The sequence below is a fragment of the Malus sylvestris genome, chromosome 7 (genome assembly GCF_916048215.2).
Source record: "Malus sylvestris chromosome 7, drMalSylv7.2, whole genome shotgun sequence".
NCBI classification, from domain to species: Eukaryota; Viridiplantae; Streptophyta; class Magnoliopsida; order Rosales; family Rosaceae; genus Malus; species Malus sylvestris.
The window spans coordinates 18,318,925-18,341,057 of record NC_062266.1 but is presented as its reverse complement, the minus strand read 5'-3'; the positions used below and the strand labels follow the sequence as shown (position 1 = coordinate 18,341,057).

At 38.1% G+C, this 22,133-nt stretch overlaps 1 protein-coding gene and 3 long non-coding RNA genes across 4 annotated transcripts; 3 read left to right on the top strand and 1 right to left on the bottom strand.

The window, feature by feature from the left end:
• Positions 1 to 421: 421 nt before the first annotated feature.
• LOC126629880 (uncharacterized) lies at positions 422 to 9,805 on the top strand. Its single transcript, XR_007625883.1, has 9 exons — positions 422 to 827; positions 911 to 1,070; positions 1,176 to 1,244; positions 1,875 to 1,933; positions 2,926 to 7,515; positions 7,599 to 7,758; positions 7,864 to 7,932; positions 8,563 to 8,621; positions 9,614 to 9,805. It is a non-coding gene; the product is annotated as an uncharacterized LOC126629880 (long non-coding RNA).
• On the top strand, positions 1,940 to 2,368 carry LOC126629883 (uncharacterized). The gene is made up of 2 exons (XR_007625885.1): positions 1,940 to 2,165; positions 2,218 to 2,368. It is a non-coding gene; the product is annotated as an uncharacterized LOC126629883 (long non-coding RNA).
• On the top strand, positions 8,628 to 9,056 carry LOC126629882 (uncharacterized). Its single transcript, XR_007625884.1, has 2 exons — positions 8,628 to 8,853; positions 8,906 to 9,056. It is a non-coding gene; the product is annotated as an uncharacterized LOC126629882 (long non-coding RNA).
• A 1,954-nt stretch (positions 9,806 to 11,759) lies between the features above and the next one.
• On the bottom strand, positions 11,760 to 13,541 carry LOC126630714 (delta(8)-fatty-acid desaturase 1-like). The gene has a single exon (XM_050300865.1). The coding sequence runs from the start codon at positions 13,255 to 13,257 to the stop codon at positions 11,908 to 11,910; it is 1,350 nt and encodes a 449-aa protein (XP_050156822.1). The 5' UTR covers positions 13,258 to 13,541; the 3' UTR covers positions 11,760 to 11,907.
• Positions 13,542 to 22,133: the final 8,592 nt, after the last annotated feature.

The window sequence follows — 22,133 nt, the reverse complement described above, 5'->3', positions numbered from 1 at the left end:
GCCTAATGATTTTGGTTCCTCCTTAAAATGAATGAAATGGCTTCTATTTATAGAATTTTCCAAGGCCTAATTTTGAATATAATATTCCAGATGAAATAAGTCGTTTCTGCCAGATGTTGACATGTGTCCTGTTTGATGACTTTTCCAACTTATTTCGATTTTTTTGTTTAGACATACGCTACGTGTAAAATTTATGTAATACATGAGCGTTGAAACTTTGATTTATCGGTCAACATTTATTTGCCGAAATTTCGATGTCTACAAATATAACAGAAATAAACAGAACTTGAAATTCACAATTTTATTTCACAAAAAGTATTTGCTATACAGAATGAAAAGTATACAATAAATACAGAAATTAATATAAGAATATCAACAGTACTAACTTGATTACAGAAGATAGACGCTAGAGTAAATTGTCACAGCCCGTTCCAAATTATTATATTCGTGGCTGTGAATGGACGAAATTGCCCTTAAGAAATACTAAATTTGTGAAGCTCAGGTTGCTAATTATCTAGGTTCCTAAGTTTGAAAATAAAATGGAATTTAATAAGGATGGAACTTAGATTTTTAGGTTAAAATGTTAAAGTTTGGTGTTTGGAGATTGGAATAAGGACCACGTGGGATCCCCACATCCCTCAAAACCCTCCTCATTTCCCGTTCACTGTCTTTCTCTCTCCTCCTTCACGATTTCTCACTCTCTCTGTCTCTCTCCTTCGAACTCACACGGACCACCACCAAAACCACCCTAAATCTATACCAACGTCAAGTTTGAGACCACCATTGGAATCCTGAGGACTTCACGATCACGTTGGTATCCATTTCAGGTAAGTTTTACTTCGGAAAACCTAGATTCTAAACTCCCCATGAAAGTGTACTGTTCATGAGATTTGAATTGGTTGATTTTTAGGACAATCCAAGCTCATAGTGAGCTTAGTGAGGTCCCAAGGAAGCTCGGAGTGCTTCGTTGGAAGTTTTTGGACGTAAGAACACGGAGATCGACAAGTTCAAAGTTTGGCCGGAGCTTTCGAAGCTTTTTCCGGCGAATCCCCGGCGAGTTAGGAGTCGAGGTAGGTATCAATCTCTTCGTCTCGTCAAGTACTACAACTTTCCTTTTTGTTTCACTCAATTTCGTTGAGTATTGAAGAAGTTATACTCATTTGAAAAATACCCAGTTTCCGGCGACCTCCGAGGCTTTCGAGGCAGTTTCCGGCCAAACCACGGCGAACTAGGTGTTTTGCAAGGTACCATTCTCTTTTTCTCTTCAAGGGCTACAACTTTCGTTTTTGAATCACTTGATTTCGTTGAGAAATGACAAAGTTATGGCAATTTGAAAAACTGTTCAGAAAACGGCCGCCGGAAAAACCAGTCCGGCGACCCAAGGAAGAAGAAGGTGCTACAGTAAAAATAAAAAATAAAAATAAAATTATTTTAAAAATATGTCGACGTCCGTGACGTCGAGTAGATCACTGTGGTATATTCATATACCTAAATTGAACACCGTATGAGAAAGTTATTGAAGATTGTTGGTTAGGTGTTCAAATAACGTTTTATAGTTTTCACATTTAGGTGAAAATGTGAATTGATGATCCGACCGTTGGATCATCACCAAACTTTGATACGTTATAGTACGTAATATTTGAGGATTATTGGAACTTACGGATTGGGAATCCGAGTTACGGATCTTCCGGAATTGGAATTGTAAGTCCATAATATAAAATGTTATCCTAGAGATATATTGTGGACCTCTGGAAGTTATGGATTTAAAATCTGAGTGGCAGATCTTCCGGATCGAACTACGTAGTGACGTATTTTATATAAGTTAAATATTCTATCGATATGAATTCTGAGGTTGGATTTGATTACTATTCTAGGCGGCGATCGTCGTGACGCCTTGATGTGTGGTGCTAGGGAGTTGTTGGATGAACTCCAGGTGAGTGGGCAGTTTTGTTTTCCGTATATATATATATACTTAACGTTTTCCCAGAAATTGAAAATGCATGAAAATATGTTTAAAATGAAATGCATATGAGTTATGTGGAAAAACGGGAAGTGAAATACCATGCATAGAATTGATATGAAAAGTATATAGAAATGTGAGTTGAAATGCCATGCATGAATTAATATATGATGCATATGTATGAATTGGTGCGGTGGACGCACAGGTAAGAATTGATTTATGATGCATATGTATGAATTGGTGCGGTGGACGCACAGGTAAGAATTGATTTATGATGCATATGTATGAAATGGTGCGGTGGACGCACAGATGAGTATTTAATTACTGTTATGATGATGATGATATATATTGAGCTCAAATCCTGCACCATGGTTTAGTGCTTATAGTATTCACCGCATCGCACGCTCGCCTTGGATCCAAGTAGATGCTAGTCGTACAGTCCACGCGGAGTGGGTACGACAGACCAGTCGCGAGAGTGTTAGTGAGATTCCGACTGGTGGGTGACCTTAGATTATGTGCACAGATGATTTATGAGAAGCACTAGAGCGTAACTTGTGTGCAGAAGGCCGGACGGGTCACAGAGGTGACTCCGGTAGAGTGATAATGATAGATTTTGAGCTCTAGGTTCAACCGTATAGGGCTATTAGAGGGCCTACGGTTGATTACTTTCTTGCACCTGATATGATTATGTTGATGCATTCATACCTTATTACTGTTGAGATGATGTGGCATGGCATAATTAATATGAGAAATGTTGAGATGACATGTCATGGCATGATTGATAAAGAGATAATGTTGAGATAGTAAAAATGAAGTTTTGAGAATATATATGTATATTTATATTTTACATTTCTGGGAAAGTATACAGGTTTTACGGAGAGGGGTTACAACGTTTTGAGAAATGTTTGGATTTGGAAAAGAATTGTTTTACTGACCCACTCAATTTTGGTTTTGCGCCCCTCCAGGTTCAGGAATCACAAAGGTGTGGTGACTACGAGGAATTCGACGGTGTTCTGACAGATTGGACAAAATTAGGACTCACCTTCGGGTGTATCAATTTAAATTGTATCTTAAAGCTTCCGTACTGTGCAAATGGTTACGTCACTCTCACGTGACGGCCAGCATGCCCTCCTTCGGGACGGGGTGTGTCAGTTGGTATCAGAGCATGGTTGCAATCTTGGACATCTTGAGAAGTTTATAGTGAATTCTGTCAAAACTACACCGCGTCGTAGCAAACCACGTAGTTAGAGGAATTTAGTCTCCCTGATTTAGCGGTTTGGGGGAAACTATGATTATGGTGATTCAGTATATTATCAAAATGGACATTTTAAGACGGGTTATGAGTTGAATTTGAATCACCTTATGAAATGATGAACCTGAGGGAGCGGAGTGACGGTTTAACCAATTGGAAAAGATGTTTCATATTATGCAAGTCAAAGGAAATTTCCTTCTGACAGGTGGGTCGAGACGACTACCTGGTTTTGGGTATGAATTTGCATCCTGGTGGAAACAGGAATGTTAATTGTTGTCACCAGAGGAATCAGCCGATTTAAAATTTTTTAAGGAAAAGTTTATCCCTCCGGCATTTATTGATGGTAGTAAACAAGAGTTTACAAATATGAGACAAGGAAGGTGATGATCGAGGGATATTATAGAAAGTTTTCAGACTTGCCTCGTTCCATCCAGATATTGTTGTTAATTTGGTGGAGGTGTTATGTTGTTTTAAGCTGGGTGGCAAAAAGGGAAGTGGTATTTTGGGTGACCACTATCCATTGTAGTTCTTATCAGGAGTATGCTAGATGTTGTTGAGCCTTGAGGACTCTGAGAACATGAGCAACGAGAATAAAGAAGAATAAGAAAAGAATGGGAATTAAAAGAAGACAATAAAGTTAATGATTCGTCATATCAAGAATATCGAAGGATTCAGAGCTTCGAAAGAAGTGAAGCTAGAGTTAATTCTTCCAGCTGAGGTTTTAATGTCGCTGGTCAGAGTAAAAGTGATGGATATACTGGTAATCCCAGATATTTGAGACAAGGTGTCTCGAGTAAAGGAAATGTACTTTGTGCAGCAGGTACAAAATTAACACTTTGGGAAATGTGAAATTAATGAATGTGTTTATGTGAACAGAAGGGACACAGAGTTGTGAATCGTCCCTAGAATCAGTTGTACTCAACAATTTTCCATGAAATCATAGTGTCGATTCAGCAGAGTTATGGATTTAGTAGTTTGGTCGGATTGACCGTGAGTACAGAGATATTTGATGAGTTATATGTTCAGCCGTACGGACCATGAGAAATGGATTTGACTGACACATGAGAAATTGGTGAGTTATAGGCTCGGCCGTGCCGACCACGCGGAGTGGATCCGGCCGACGTATTATTGAGATAAGAGTTGAATCAACCGTATTGGTCATTCTAGTTGACTTCGGCTGATATATTTCTTATTATGTATGATATTACCTAGAGAGTGGTAAATAAATGTAGTTGAGACGAGTGTATGTATTTTGCATTGAGTGACAAAATAGTAATGTTATATCTTTGTGAGTGGTTGCCTACTTATCGAGACAACGATGATTTATCAGTATTGCGGGCTGCAGACCGTAATATTAATAACTCATTCGTGGATTCGTTAAGCAAGCAACCCGGTAGATTATTTTATGTTAGTATTGTACTTATTTGGAATGCTTAATAATAATAGAATATATATTGTATCAGTTAATTCTGTTCCATTAGATTGGTTGGTTATAATTGTGACAAGACGAAATGTTATGGGAAACCAGTACTTTCCATCGATCTGGATGAACAGAGATTACTTTTGTAAGTATGCAAAGTGGATTGAGTTCAGCCATTATTTATGCTGTGAGAGCAAAGAGATTGTTTTCGAAAGGCTGTCAAAAATACTTAGCTCATGTGGTGCTAAATGATGTTGTTTGGAGTAGTGTGAATAATGTCGAAAGAGTTAGACTTTTCTTGATGTCTTCTCTGAAAGTATACCTGGATTGTCTTCAGGCAGAGATATGAGGTTCATTATTGATTTGTTGCCAGGTATAAATTTATGTTAAAGATTGGTTCATGATGAGTTAAGGGAATTGGAAATTCAGTTGAGAGAATTGGTTGATAAAAGTTTTATTCAACCTAGTACAACACTGTTGAGGAGCACCAGTTTGTGGGTGAGAAAGAAAATGGACTTTAAAGACTATTCCTTGATTATAGATAATGGAGTCGGGTAACGATTGAGAACCGTTATCCATGGTGATGTACTGATGTTTATTTAACCAACTCAAAAGTAATTGCGAAGATTCAAAGATTGAATTGAGATCTGGTTACTACCAATTGAATATTATAAGTGACGTTGATCATAAGATGGTTTTCTGGACTTGTTATAGTTTTTATGAAGTTTGGTGATGCTATATGGATACTCATGCTGTTTTATGAGTTATTGGATGAAGTATTCCAATAATGCCTTGATAAATTGATATCATTTCCATTGAAGATATTCTGGCATATTCTGAGCCAGAGCAGAGTATGTAAACGTATTAAGTCAATGAAGCAAAGATTGAGAGAACGTTAGTTGTATGCTAAGTTTAGCAAAAGCTAAAGTTAAATGGATCAAGTGGCATTCTAAAATTTGTTATGTCTGCTTAAGGTATTCAAGTGAATCCTTAAAGGATAGCAGAAATTGAGAATTTGGAACAACCACGAGTCGTAATTGAGATTTGGAATTTCTTAGCTTACCAGGCTATTTTGGATGGTTGTGAAAGAATTTTTAGTCATTGCTTTGTCATTAACGAGACTGATGAGAAAAGAGGTTATGTATGAGTGGGAAGGAATTGTAAGCAAAGGATTCAACAACTGAAGTATTTCCTCACTCATGCACGTATTTTAATATTCCCAGAAGATAGCGATAATTATCGGTATATGGTGATGTTACATTAAATGTTCTTGGATATGTACTAATGCAAATGTTAGGGTGATTGCATACGTTTCACGACAAATGGAATCTCATGAGATGAATTACCCTACTAGTGATTTGGAAGTCACGATTACCATCCTTGCTGTGAAGTTATGGAGACATTATATTTTAGTGAGAATGCAAGATTTTACAAATCAAAAGAGTCTTCAATATCCATTACTTGGAAGGATTTTGATATGAGGCAGCGAAAGTGAATTGTATTGCTTAATGAACATGATTGTACGATCAGGGTGATCGTAAAGTTTGTTCTAGCTGAAGCACTTGATAAGAAGACTGCAGTAAGAACTAATATCTAGTACGCTTGCCAAGATTATCTTCTTGTGGATTGGAAATCAACTAAAGTAAAGTTAAGAATGAAAGATCGAGAAGAAGTTATACTTGCTAAGTTTCAAGTTAGGCCTTTTGGTAAGGTCGTACTCGAGACTCAAATGGTATGTGGATACAAGAAAACAAAAAGTATGTGCCTAATGCTGAGGATTTGAAGCAAGCAAATATTGGACGAAGTTCACTGTTCAACTTCTGCAATATTCCGAAAGTAATAAGGTTTATCATACCATTTGACATTTTTATTGGTCAGCAGATTGAGGCAGAAAGAAATAAACCTTTGGATTGAGACAGCTATTTTCTATTTCGAAACGGAAATGGAAAGAGAATTGGATTACGGAACTGCTAAGTTTCTTAAGTATGTTGGTTGCGCAGTTTCCGAAGTGAAGCCATAAGGTTCATGAAGTGTGTCATGTGTGTGTTTTGTTGACTTGTGAATGGAATATTTCTGGGTAGAGAAAGATTCGATCGAGAAAGAGTTTTAGTAGACCCTGAGACTATGGATGAGTCTCCTCAAAGTATTCAGGTGATTAAGTTAACCTAAAAGTAACCAGGAATGACAAAAGACATCAACAGATGGATATGCCACTAATCGAGTATATAAGGTAAATGGTTTTATATTTTAGAAGTGTTCACCTTAGAAAAGTAGAATTTGGATTGGAAAAAGAAGGTTCTGAGAGTTAAGATAGAGTAAATGGTAAAAGTTTTGTGAAGGAATCATTCAGTGGAAGAAAATTACGTGGGAGAAAAAGAATCGGATGAAAGAAACTTACCGAGGTTGGTATAAGTGTTGATGAATTGGTTGGTTGCTGGAATTTCGGGGACGAAATTCTATAAGGAGGGAAGATTGTCACAGCCCGTTCCAAATTATTATATTCGTGGCTGTGAATGGACGAAATTGCCCTTAAGAAATACTAAATTTGTGAAGCTCAGGTTGCTAATTATCTAGGTTCCTAAGTTTGAAAATAAAATGGAATTTAATAAGGATGGAACTTAGATTTTTAGGTTAAAATGTTAAAGTTTGGTGTTTGGAGATTGGAATAAGGACCACGTGGGATCCCCACATCCCTCAAAACCCTCCTCATTTCCCGTTCACTGTCTTTCTCTCTCCTCCTTCACGATTTCTCACTCTCTCTGTCTCTCTCCTTCGAACTCACACGGACCACCCCCAAAACCACCCTAAATCTATACCAACGTCAAGTTTGAGACCACCATTGGAATCCTGAGGACTTCACGATCACGTTGGTATCCATTTCAGGTAAGTTTTACTTCGGAAAACCTAGATTCTAAACTCCCCATGAAAGTGTACTGTTCATGAGATTTGAATTGGTTGATTTTTAGGACAATCCAAGCTCATAGTGAGCTTAGTGAGGTCCCAAGGAAGCTCGGAGTGCTTCGTTGGAAGTTTTTGGACGTAAGAACACGGAGATCGACAAGTTCAAAGTTTGGCCGGAGCTTTCGAAGCTTTTTCCGGCGAATCCCCGGCGAGTTAGGAGTCGAGGTAGGTATCAATCTCTTCGTCTCGTCAAGTACTACAACTTTCCTTTTTGTTTCACTCAATTTCGTTGAGTATTGAAGAAGTTATACTCATTTGAAAAATACCCAGTTTCCGGCGACCTCCGAGGCTTTCGAGGCAGTTTCCGGCCAAACCACGGCGAACTAGGTGTTTTGCAAGGTACCATTCTCTTTGTCTCTTCAAGGGCTACAACTTTAGTTTTTGAATCACTTGATTTCGTTGAGAAATGACAAAGTTATGGCAATTTGAAAAACTGTTCAGAAAACGGCCGCCGGAAAAACCAGTCCGGCGACCCAAGGAAGAAGAAGGTGCTACAGTAAAAATAAAAAATAAAAATAAAATTATTTTAAAAATATGTCGACGTCCGTGACGTCGAGTAGATCACTGTGGTATATTCATATACCTAAATTGAACACCGTATGAGAAAGTTATTGAAGATTGTTGGTTAGGTGTTCAAATAACGTTTTATAGTTTTCACATTTAGGTGAAAATGTGAATTGATGATCCGACCGTTGGATCATCACCAAACTTTGATACGTTATAGTACGTAATATTTGAGGATTATTGGAACTTACGGATTGGGAATCCGAGTTACGGATCTTCCGGAATTGGAATTGTAAGTCCATAATATAAAATGTTATCCTAGAGATATATTGTGGACCTCTGGAAGTTATGGATTTAAAATCTGAGTGGCAGATCTTCCGGATCGAACTACGTAGTGACGTATTTTATATAAGTTAAATATTCTATCGATATGAATTCTGAGGTTGGATTTGATTACTATTCTAGGCGGCGATCGTCGTGACGCCTTGATGTGTGGTGCTAGGGAGTTGTTGGATGAACTCCAGGTGAGTGGGCAGTTTTGTTTTCCGTATATATATATATACTTAACGTTTTCCCAGAAATTGAAAATGCATGAAAATATGTTTAAAATGAAATGCATATGAGTTATGTGGAAAAACGGGAAGTGAAATACCATGCATAGAATTGATATGAAAAGTATATAGAAATGTGAGTTGAAATGCCATGCATGAATTAATATATGATGCATATGTATGAATTGGTGCGGTGGACGCACAGGTAAGAATTGATTTATGATGCATATGTATGAATTGGTGCGGTGGACGCACAGGTAAGAATTGATTTATGATGCATATGTATGAAATGGTGCGGTGGACGCACAGATGAGTATTTAATTACTGTTATGATGATGATGATATATATTGAGCTCAAATCCTGCACCATGGTTTAGTGCTTATAGTATTCACCGCATCGCACGCTCGCCTTGGATCCAAGTAGATGCTAGTCGTACAGTCCACGCGGAGTGGGTACGACAGACCAGTCGCGAGAGTGTTAGTGAGATTCCGACTGGTGGGTGACCTTAGATTATGTGCACAGATGATTTATGAGAAGCACTAGAGCGTAACTTGTGTGCAGAAGGCCGGACGGGTCACAGAGGTGACTCCGGTAGAGTGATAATGATAGATTTTGAGCTCTAGGTTCAACCGTATAGGGCTATTAGAGGGCCTACGGTTGATTACTTTCTTGCACCTGATATGATTATGTTGATGCATTCATACCTTATTACTGTTGAGATGATGTGGCATGGCATAATTAATATGAGAAATGTTGAGATGACATGGCATGGCATGATTGATAAAGAGATAATGTTGAGATAGTAAAAATGAAGTTTTGAGAATATATATGTATATTTATATTTTACATTTCTGGGAAAGTATACAGGTTTTACGGAGAGGGGTTACAACGTTTTGAGAAATGTTTGGATTTGGAAAAGAATTGTTTTACTGACCCACTCAATTTTGGTTTTGCGCCCCTCCAGGTTCAGGAATCACAAAGGTGTGGTGACTACGAGGAATTCGACGGTGTTCTGACAGATTGGACAAAATTAGGACTCACCTTCGGGTGTATCAATTTAAATTGTATCTTAAAGCTTCCGTACTGTGCAAATGGTTACGTCACTCTCACGTGACGGCCAGCATGCCCTCCTTCGGGACGGGGTGTGTCAAAAAGCTATGTCATTCGAACAGTAATTTCGTCCCACTATTGTGCTTGTGGTTCTATAACGTCTGCTCGACCAAGATACAACTACCTAATCCTACAACCCGCAGTGGATTATAGAATTCTAGCGAATTGCTTTGTGTGTTTACTCTCTCTGGAAAGTTTGTATGGAAGAAAAGGAAGAAGAAAAGATGATGAGATGATGAACTGAGGACTCCAGTTATATAGGCTCTTTCATACCTCTTCAAATACCTTTTGGATGTGTCTGAAGCTTGACAACTCTCTATAAAAGGTTGTATCTTTAATCAAAACGTTTTTAATTAATTTAATTAAAAACTTAATTCGAAATTAAAACTAATTGATCAGATTAATTTTAATCCTTAGGCCCCAAGTGCCCCAAGGCCCTTGTCTTGATTAATTAATATTAATTTATATTAATATTATGGTATAATCATCAAGCCCAATCCACAAAAATGGTGGCCCAAGCCTCAACTCCCATTCCAAGTGGTCCAACACATAACTAATATTGTAGAAGACAAAACATATATAAAGGTACTTTGGAATCTTGTTTTCACCAATGTGGGACAAGAGTCTCAAAACTTCCAACAATGTAATCAAATTTGAAAGTAAGAGCAAGTTCCAAGCGATTGACATATGAGAAAATGTGATGTCAAATAATTATTAATTATTTTATTGTATGAATCTCATTAATACATCGATTATAGATCTTGAAAATTTATTTTAATTGATTTCTTTTTAAAATGAATCATACAAATATCATTTATAACAAAAAACATATCGGTTAGAAAAAAAAAAAATCTGATATTGTCTTGTTAGTCATCAAATTAATATTTAACATTTATCTTTTGAAAGAAGATGCTCTAAGATATCTATACTAAGGTATAAAATATCGATGATATCGGAAATATCGGTAGTCCAAAAACAAGGAAATTTCAATGGAAATATCAGGATATTATCGATATCGATAAAAATTGAATAAAAACCACGGAAATTGTAAGAAAAACTTGGAAATTTTTATTGAAACTTTGCAGGATGTTTATTTAGTCAATTATCTATTAGTTTATCACAAAAAATTAGAAGGAAATGCATTGCATGATAGATATAACTGATTTAAGATGATTATATAGCGAGCTGGCAAACATTGTGAGTGTAGAAAATATGTAGTAATTAATGAAAGAAGTTTAAACACACTATAATCATTTATATATAATGAATTAATACAATATTTTACACTTTATACATTGCATGGTAAGATACATGAGTGACTTAGCAAGGTCTAAAATATCGATAATATCGGAAATATCGGTAGTCCAAAAAAATATCGGTAGTCTAAAAATACGAAAAATTTCGATGTAAATATGGAGATATTATAGATATCTTAGACCATGACCTATATCATGGGCATTGTATAGCGCCTTGAGTCTTTTGACGTGTTATCGAACATTTATTGACATTATCGATAATTGGTAAAGAAATTGCCTTTCATCACCTTGCTTCAACTGTAGCGAGGTTGCCCTTTGTTTCAAATTGCTACCACTCAGAACTTGGAATTATCACAAAGTTTGGTTTACGAATGCTTGGAATAGAGATGGTTTCAGGGAAGAAAAGATATGATGGAGTAATACTTTGCACAGGCAAGGAAGAGGAGAAGCAAGTCTTGGTTTGCATGTATGTGGATATTGGTTTCTCCTTTTTAGCTAACATTTTTATTATGTTATGCTTAATTTACTGTCGATACGATTTTTCTTTAGTTTTGAGGAATGTGAGAAATAATTTAAAATATATAATTAATTTTATTAAAAAAAAAAAAAAAAAAAAAAAAAAAAACTAACATCCGCAAGTATTACAAAAGGCCTAACCAACGCAAACAGAGTCTCAGAGAGATACACCTCCATAACTTTGTATCAATATAGCAGAAGAGAAATGCCAAACGAAATGATACCAAATTCGCAATCGACAAAACGCAGCTGATAGATAATCATCTTCTTCGTGCTAGATAGATGCCCCAAACTTGTAAAACAATCGCAATGTAAACGAATCAATGTGTGTGTTTGTGGGACAGTAAATACATATTGACACGGTCTCGAGCAAGTCTCAGCCATGAGTGTTCAAAGCTTCCCAGACCAAGTTCTTCGGGACTTGATTGGACACGTCCCTAGCCTGAAGGGCAGCATTCCTTAGAGTCCTAATTGTGGACATATTGGCCTCCCAGAAGGACAAGCTCCTGTATGGCAAATTGTGCTTCTTGCACAACTCCTTCACGGTTGGAGCAATCTTCCTAAGTTGTCCGCGAGGCATTCGCGGAAACAAATGATGTTCGAGCTGGAACTGCAGGCCGCCAAAGAACCAATCCATCCAAGTTGAGCAGGAGATGTCTATAGTCCCCGCGGCTTGCTTCTCGAACCAGTCATTGGCATTGGGGGCACCGAGATAGGTGTCGCCGGAGAAATGATTCAATGTGAATTGGATGTGCTGGAGCGACGTCACTGCAAATGCTGCCAGCACAAACATAACCCTCTCACTCCAATTGGGCAAACACGAAACGAGGAGGGGAAACCATGTCCAGAAAACAAGGATTCCGATGATGTTCAATCCCCTGTTCGGGACATTCCGCCTCGAAAACAAGAGCAAGAATGTCTGGATAAACAAATTAACCCTCCCCACCATCATAACCGGGTAGTATGTAAAATGCTGGTAGCTGACCAAGAGCCTTGCCAGAGGATCAAACGTCAAAACTCTCCCGTAAAAAATCGAGGTGATCGAATTGAAAAACTTTGAGGAGACAGCAAAAACCGGAATGTGCTGTAGATCCGGGTCGTAATCGAGGCTGTTGCAGGCAATGTGGTGGGCATTGTGCGTCCACTTCCACCAGGCAATGCTGATTCCGGTGAAGCAATTACCGGCAACAATCTGGGCGATGTTGTTGTAAAATCGGCTAGACATTACCTGGTAATGCCCCGAATCGTGTCCGATGTAAGCTCCCTCAATCCACAACATCCCCAGAAGCATCCCGCAGATCAAATGTACCAAGACGCTGTCGGATTTCAAAACTCCGTACACGACGAGGTTGAGCATGATGGCAATGATCACGATTGAGCACAGAGCGCCGTGTCCCTTCTTCTCGAACAAACCCGCCTTCGAAAACTCCGTGGCCATTCTTCTGTATTCTTTCGACACCTCGGAGACCTCGAAATCTTTGAGATAAATTCCGGTGGAGAATTTCTTGAGGTACTGCCATGCAGTGCCGGGATGGTAGGCGATGAAGGCGTCTGTAACATCCTGGCCGCCCAGATTGTACAGAATCGTATCGCCGCCGGGGTGATCTTTGGCCCAATCGGATACATTGTAAACCTTGCCCTGGATAGAGATCCATAAATCTCCAGGCTTCTTGTGCTTCTTCAGCTCCTCTGCAGAAATATACTTCTTCTCCACCTCCATTTCCATTTTTGAACAACAATAAAAACCCAACAAAAATTAAAAAAAAAAAATCACAAAAAATGACTAACAATACACAATTTTTTTCTTCTCACACGCAAATCAAACCGAGAAAATGCCTGTGTTCAGAAAAATAAAAACGAACCCAGTAGTGCATTGGGATAATCTCAGATTTGATTTGGGTTTTTTTGGATTCGTTTTCAAACTCTCCTTCTTCTCCCTTATTTCTCAATCTCGGGATTTTTATTTATTTATTTATTTTTGACATGAATCGTGTTTGGAAATGAGATTTTATATGGGTGGGGGAAGCAGGGGAAGTTGAGAGGTCGAGTTTCGTCGGTTACAGCGAGGCACGCGGCTCCAGCGTCCATACCGTATCAGATGTTTTAATCGGATCTGGACACGTCGACAACACCCCACATTTATAACCACATCCCTAAGTTTAGTTAAGTGAATTGTCACACCGAATTTGAACAAAAATAAAATAAAAATATGTAACACGGAATGATGGTCACGTGGTTCCGGCACGTCTTGGGTTTGATTTTTTGTGCTGATAAATCATATGATGGTGATTATAAGATAGTTGAGATGCATCTCTCAATCTTTTTCATCCCCAAAATGGTAGTCTATCGTGACGAAGCTACCAACTAATTCCTCATTTGAAAATAATAATAATAATAATAATAATAATCATAATAATAGCCACATGGTTCCAGGCTCTAGCGGTGCAAAATAGAGTTATTCTTCATGAGAATGTGTTAGGAAGATCACAATTTATACACTATATTTTTGTTTTATCTGATATAATAAGTAAATAACACTGTTTTATATCAGATAATAATTGAATATTAGTTGTATGTATGTATTATCTGTAAGTTAATAAATTTATTTCGTTGAATTTTGATTGGATAAGTTCTCTTTACCCTTTTTTGAAATCAATTTTATGTGATAATGGCAGCGCAACCACGGCTCTGTTTGTGCATGGGCAAATATATCTACAAATTTTTATTGTTATTTTGTTTATTTCATTCTATATGGTTATGGTGATGCGAATATCAGTTATTCTAGCTAAAGAATATACTAAAACATGCAGTGGTTACGCATCGATTTCCATTTGGGTGTTTCATACTCCCACCTTAGATATCAAATATATCAATTTGTTCGTATTTTTTTTCCTTCATATTTTAGAATTTTGTTACATTCACATGGATTACTTACAGCTATTGATTGGTATGAACTTTTTTTTTGTCAAACGATGGATTTGTTAGATCATATGTGTGAGAATCCGTATTTTAAAATTATTATTTGTAGATTATTTTATATCTAGGGACCTACCCCGAGAATTTGCTGCATTGTTAATTAACTTCACACCACCTGCTACGTGTAGTAGCCACCTTCCACAAGAAACCTAGTAGCTCGTTTGTTCATGGTTATATATTGATAAGCTCCCCCATGCTGCTAATTTATAAGAATTATCAAGAAGTCTTGTTGTCAACTTTGCATGGCATGCTGGTGACTAAGCTATAGATCATTTCAATACGTGTTGCATGCATGAAATAAGTTTCTCCCAAACCTACACGCAGCAGTATGCCAGTATGAGTTACTAGTTGAAAATAAGAGAGATTGTATTTTATTACTATTTTTCTTTAGTGGATGAGTTCCATAGCCGACTTCGATCCTTTACTATAAATAGGGTAGTTACCCTTTTTGGGAACATATAGAATTTGCATGGAGCATGCAAATGGTTTAGTTTTTATAAATAGGGTAGTTATTCTAAACTCGTGTGTATGCATATTGTATTTAACAAAAAAAAATCCCAAAATTAAGAGGCACTTAATTTGTTCAGCCATTATCTCTCATGGATGCCAAATTCCTTTTTAGGATAAAATGAGAAAGAGTGCAACTTTCCTCACCCGTTAAAATAGGGGTGACGCTCACTCACTCATTGATTGCCACTAAATTAATTTGGTCTAGTTGATTTAAGACACGAATGTTGAAATCTAAAGTAGTTTAACGACAATCAATGAGGAGTAAGGAAAAATGCACTCGATGAAAAAAGCTGGTGTCAAACGCTAACCATTAATGAACTAAATTAATTTTTTCCGTATTGGTTGCCTAGAGAGAATTTCTTCAGGGTTGATTAAGTGCATTTTTTCTGAGGAGGCAAATTTGATATTGAGTACCCCCCTAAGCTATTTTAAACCACCAGATAAGTTAATTTGGGTTGCAGAGTGTTGAAAGTTGACGGTGTGTGGAGAGTTTGTCTCACATTAATGAGGGACAAGTCTAGCTAAGGGCATATATGATCTTCGGTTACTCTCCATATTGTCAATTGGTTTTATGGTGGAACCTAAATTTCATCTTGGTATCAAAGCAGATTGTCCCTCGTGTGAAAGCCTAAAGGGCCACACGTGCTCACGCATCACCCACTTGTTGTCCACGTGTAGGCCTGAAAATCGGCCACACGTGCGGTGACGTGTTGAGAGTTGATGGTGTGTGGAGAGTTTGTTCCACATCGGTGAGGGACAAGTCTAGCTAAAGGCTTATATGATCTTGGACTACTTCTCATATTGCCAATTGGTTTTATGGTACAACCTCAATTTCATCATGCTAAAGAAGAACGGAGTGTTTTCGACAAAAAGTGCCTACCTTGTAGCTCGGTCTTGTGGAGTTATTGGTGGGGACGAATCTACTGGTTTCTGAGATGACTGGGGAGATAACATTTATGTAGAAGGCCTTATGGAGAACTTGTGTGCCGGAGAAGGTTAAAATCTGTGTATGGCGGTGTTGTCTGAATGCTCTACCAACTAGAGCCAATTTGAGAAAAATGAAGGTGATCACGACTAACACTTGTATATTATGTGATGGAGGTTTGAAAATTGTTGAACATGCATTGTTGGAGTGTCCAAGATCGGTGTATATCTGGTTCTTTAGCCCGTTATGCTTGAGGAAGGGAAGGCATATCCATGGTGGTTTTTGTGCTTGGCTGGCAGAGGTGGCAGGTTTACTTGGCCGTGAGAGTTTTGATTTAGCTTTGATCTTGATATTGAGTATATGGAAGGAACGAAATTCTTTCTTATGGAATCGAACAATGTTGAATCAGGTGGATATCAACTGCAACTCAAGCATGGTTACAGGAATATAGCAAATGGCATGGTTCCAAAAAATGCAGTAGGTCGTCAAGTTCTCAAAAGTGGCAAAAACCTGATGTGGGTTGGCTTAAATGCAATTTCGGTGGCGCGTAGGATGAGGTGGGAGAGCTACGGGGCATTGGCGTGGTGATTCGAAATGAGAAAGGTGACTTTGTGGCAACAACGACAATGAAAACTCGAGGAGTCTGCTCGGCGTTGCTGGCACAGACCATGGTTGCTAGAGTAGCAGTGGTTTTTGCATATAACCTGGTGGCAACTCACTTGGAGATGCAGGAGGGATGCAATGGTGGTTATGAATGCCCCTTCAAAGGGATATGGCAACTCCATGTAATGGTGCCCTTGGGAACATTTTGAATGATACCCGACATATTCAAAAGTCTTTTCCACATTGAAAGGTCACGTTTGGTCGACGGGAGACGAACAAGATTGCACATCATCTTGCGAGATTGGGATTACATTGGATAATCAAGTTTCTTGGTTTAAAGAATCTCCAGATATTTCTGGTTTTCTTTTTCAGGATAATACTATTACTTAATTTAGAGGTGCGGGATGCTTTTTTTTCCTTGATCTAGGTTGAAATCCTCAATAAGGCTTTTATCGAGACCCATTGTTAGCACCCTATCCTATTTGATTGTACGTTTTCTTTCTTCTTCAAGGAATATCGTACTTAATCTAAAAAAATAAAGCATATTATTAGAAAAGAGAGTAATTATTTGTTACAAAATAGTACGTACGTTTTTTGTGGTCAGATATATAATTACATGAAGCCAACAATAGTAACAATAGTATTTACCATTGGAAAAAAAAGTATTTACCACAGGGTGATTCAATGATTGTGGACATTATTCTAAAAATCTCCGCCTAACATTGCCTAGGTCTTGCTTAGGCGCTAGGCGGTTGGCTACCACCTCAATTAATGTCTAAACGTTTTAAATTTAAGAAATGACGCCTAGACATACTGAGGCGCCCACCTAGACCGCCTAGGCACCCGCCTAGCCCACCCAGACCTGTCTAGACACTCGCCTAGGTTGCGACTCATTTAGACAGAAAATAGATAACTTTCATTTTACATTTTATTTTTTCAATAAATTGTAAGAGACTTGTTGAAAAGGAACACACAGTATATACTTGTTCTCCATGTTTTCATTGTATTCCAATAGCTCATAATATATATGTCATTCAATTTTGTAGTTTTATGATGAAATCATATATATTTTAAATATAAACAGACACTTATTTACACGAAATATAATAGATTTAATTAAATTTGCCCAGTCCGCCTAGGCGCCTGCCTAGACCCCGCCTAGTCGATTGGTCCCAGCCCGCTGCCCGACTAGCGCCTATCGTCTTTTAGAACCTTGGTTGTGGACGAATTTTAGGCCCGTATTTCACATGGCACGTCCTAGAGAGTGTTAGTTATGTGAATCACATTGTTGATCACCTCTATAATATAGGTGAGTCTCAATTATATAGATGAGGTGGTCAACAAAATAATTAGAATAGGTGGTATAAATTATTGTAAGCATAATTTACTGAACAATTATGGAGGTCAGAGAGAGAAGGGGTGCGGCACATAGAGAGAGAAGAGAGAGAAATGTGTAATTGTGAGGTGTGTTCTATTTCACCCCATTGTACCTTTATTTATAGTAGTATGGAAGGTTAAATCCTTACCCTAATATGATTACAACTCTAATAGGATAATATCTAACCCTAGAGAATATTTCAAGATATCCCTAGATACACTAGTATTTACATAATCACATTCCTAATCTAATAGAACTGCAACACTCCCCCTTGAGTGTGTAAATACTCAACTAAAATGGCGCATCAGGTCTTTAGTGATGAAGTAAGTACAATTGATGAAGTCGTCGGCACGATGAGCGAATGTGAGTCTCATATCAACGGAATAATGCATAAAAGGTAAAACTCACAAAACCTCGCTATGGTAAAACCCTAGGTGGGAGAAAAACCCATAGGCTAAGGAGAAAAGTGAGAAGTTGCATTAAGTCAAAACTAAACATCTTCTGGACGCAGGTAGAAAAAGCTCACAAGGGTATGACCAGCCTATGATGGGTGCCTCGTCAAAACCTAGTTAGGTAGCAAAAACCCAGTGGGAAAAATGCTCATAATTGTAGGGAAAAAAAGTACATTAAGATCAAGTGAGTATACTTCTGGATACTCCCCCTGAGTTTGACAGAACTTCCAAATAAGAACTACAAGAATTGCATATGAATAGTTAGGCATACCAATTCCTTGGACAAGTTGACTTCGACAGTGACATCGTGTAGAGGTCGGCAAGGTTGCTTGGGATTAGCTTGCATGACTTTAATCTCCTGATGCTTTGCTGATGTAGACGCAATATGTCTTGGCATTGACTTCGTTGATGTATCATGTCTTAGTCGGGTGAATACATGCGACATAGTCTTTATGGATTGTCGTTGGGACTCAACGATCGATGAAAACAACAAGTACTTCGTATATACTCAACAAGAACTCCTAACCATGTCTCACGTGTGGCATAATGAAGTGAGGTGAGTCTTGGAACGATTTGAAGGTTTCGCAACTAAGGTCATATTGTGGACCTCCAAGATATTGCGATATCCTTTAACGGTAAAGACATAACCTTTCGGGGATGTGCCTTGTGTAGGTCTGATAAGTAACCAGCGTCAGCATAACAAACAAGGCAAACATCATTTTGAGGATCAAGGGGGTCAGATTCGCTCGAGATACATTGGGATTAGCCCAAATCCGTAATACCTTTCAAGGTAACAGAAAAACGTCTTTAATATCAATTCAGTGGTTGCGTGTATGCGCAGTGCTACATCTTTACTAATAAATCAACACCGAAAGAGATGTCCTATCTAACGCAATGAGCTAAGTGCAACAAAGCGCAAAGTTGAACTTAGATATGGAATTTCGGATTCCATAATCTCTTCAAGGGTCTCATTTGCATATAACGTATGGAATACCATAGGTATACTCAAAGGCAACACCTTCAGGGTATAGTTTGACTGGTAGACCAAAGTATCGTCAAAACAACGCTTGAACTTCATGTCAAGGCATAAACGATTTTCCTAAGATCTTTCATCTCAAATTCCGTCTTTAGGTGCGAGACAGTTTTCTCAAACTCTTCTAGAGTCTTATTGAGATTCATGTCATTTGACATAAACTGTAACTCTAGCAATTTAGAATAAGACTTCATAGTTTAACATGCAAGGGCATAATTTATATCCTTGACTGATCAAATAATCACTTCAACGGGTATACCATATTCGCCGGATTGCTTCAATCCTTAAGTGAATACCTTAAACGAGTTACGATGGTGTTCCGTGGTTTGGAACTATTTGAACTAGTCCATGTAATACTTCGGGAACTTACATGTAAATCTCTGTATCAATATCCCCATGGAGAAAAACTAACCATATTCGTAATGTTGCAGTCAATCACAGGGCGTTTGAGAGAAACCTTGCGCCATAAGGCGTGCATCATATCGCACTATTTCATTCATCTCATTACGCTTCCTTTCCCACTTGTTACACAATAGGGTTACCTTGGGCAGTGTAGGAACGATAGGTCTAAAACACACTTTGGTAAGGAATTTAACCTAGATTGTAATTTCGGTTGTCCAATCAGTTCTACGTTGTCACTAATCAACAGAACACAGTTTGATATCGTCGCTTTTCATTTATGTCGGTAGTTACCATATAAGTGAAAACATCATCGATGATAATCTCATTTCAATTCCATTAATTCATCCAACCTAGTGTACTGGACCAAGAACTTCAAGTTTCGAGAGTAATCCGGATTAATCTCATGAGATGGAAATGATTTGAGACAATGATCAAGCATAGATTCATTTTGTGCCGTGACCTTCCTTTTTTAGGGAAGTGAATCCTATGAACTGAGTGATCTATCATGCCCCAAGCCGAGATAGATTGATTGGCTATCTGCCGGTGTTAACTTGACGTCCTTTAAGTAGTCTATCTTTGCAGGCATGTTTGCAGCTGGTATATTGATCCGTCATTTTAGCTAGATCAGAGGAATGTGTCTGGAGCAACATTCTAAAAGCTAGAATTCACACTTATCACACTTGTGCGGTATAGAGATCGAGATGAGACATAGTGGGCAATGTCCATGCAAATTCACCTCGTTCTATAGAAAAATTGATGTTCTTATCTCCCATTATCGACGTGAAGACTGTTTCATTGAAGTGATAATATGCAAATGAGCGGTAAAAAGATTGCTTGCAAGGGCTCTAAGAGAGTTAGTGTGAAGGAAAACCATGATAGGCAAAGATTCACAACCTTCTGTGAGGACCTATATTGGTACGTTGTGGCGACACAACTTGGCACATGGAATGCACATCCAAATGCGTAACTATGAAGCATCAGGTTCTTACCCAGTAACCAACTGTAACGTCAAATCGGTTAGGTGGCAATGGGCCTCAAGGCAGACCAGCATAGCTGCGTACAAGATTGCAATGCCCTAGGTAGAAATCGAAAGCTTAGTGCATTTCACCAAGGTCCGGGCGATCAATTAAATTGCAATTTATGATCGCTCTACGAGGATGTTTTGGGTGAACATGGGAATTCGATGTTCAATTATAAACCTAAAAAAACGTGCAATACTTTATTGAAAACTCTTGATATGAACTCTTTGGCATTATCTAGTCTTCCCGACTTTATGGGATAAGTAGGGTGGTGAACCCTTAAAATTGGCCAAGAGGTTTAGCAACAATGTGTGTGGATAAACATGTGACAAGTTTGTCAATTCATCAACCAAAACTATAACTATTTATATGGTCAGCATTTTGGTTGGATTAGTCCACATATATTCCCTTGAATCCACTGTGAAAAGAAAGGTCGTTTCGTATATTTGCTAGGGATGATTTAGAAAATCAATTTCCCCAATGAGCAAGCTTGGCAAAGTGTGCTTGTAAGCACAATATCCTTACTTCAGGTAAAGAAATGCATCGTAGCATCATTGTTTAACCAAAGTGTCCCAAAAGGTCGTGCAAAAACAAGTAAATTGTTCGAATCACCCAGCTCCAAGCCCACATGTAGTGTTTCCAGTTAGGAGGCAGCCCATTGCCCCCAAAGCAAAGCTTCAGGCTCATTTTTGGAGGTGGTGCAAAGATATTATACTCTATTTTCTGCAGTGGTTTCATTCATGATCATTGTTCTCTCGAATATTCTTAAGCTTAACGACGTTCTTCCGGAATGTGAAGAATATAAAGTCTCTTAAATGGTAATGTGATACCATTCATAAAATGAGGAGCATGCTAATGCTCTTAATCAGGTTGGAAAGACCTGAAGTTGTTGCTAGAGATGTGATTTAGGTATAATGTTAGTGTACGTAGTATCGCATTTGTCCAGACAACTAACTTTCCCACATTCCTACCTAATCATGTGCTTAATTGAATTTGGTCACATGTATTAAGAAACATGATTCAATTAACTCATATTCGTGAACAATATCAATAAGATTATCCATAACTTAAACAAACACCAAATGTGGATCCAAGAGCATACAAAAATGTTCACAAAGTAAATGGTTTACTAAGGCGATTCGACCAACAAGGCCATCCATGTCAAAATTCTGCTCTTCCAACGATGTTCAGTGGAGTAAAATCAATCTCACATATTGATTATGAGAATGGTACTTCTCAATGACATTGGTAGGCGCACGAACATGAGCATAACCAATGATCTATTCCATCAAAACGGAAGTAGA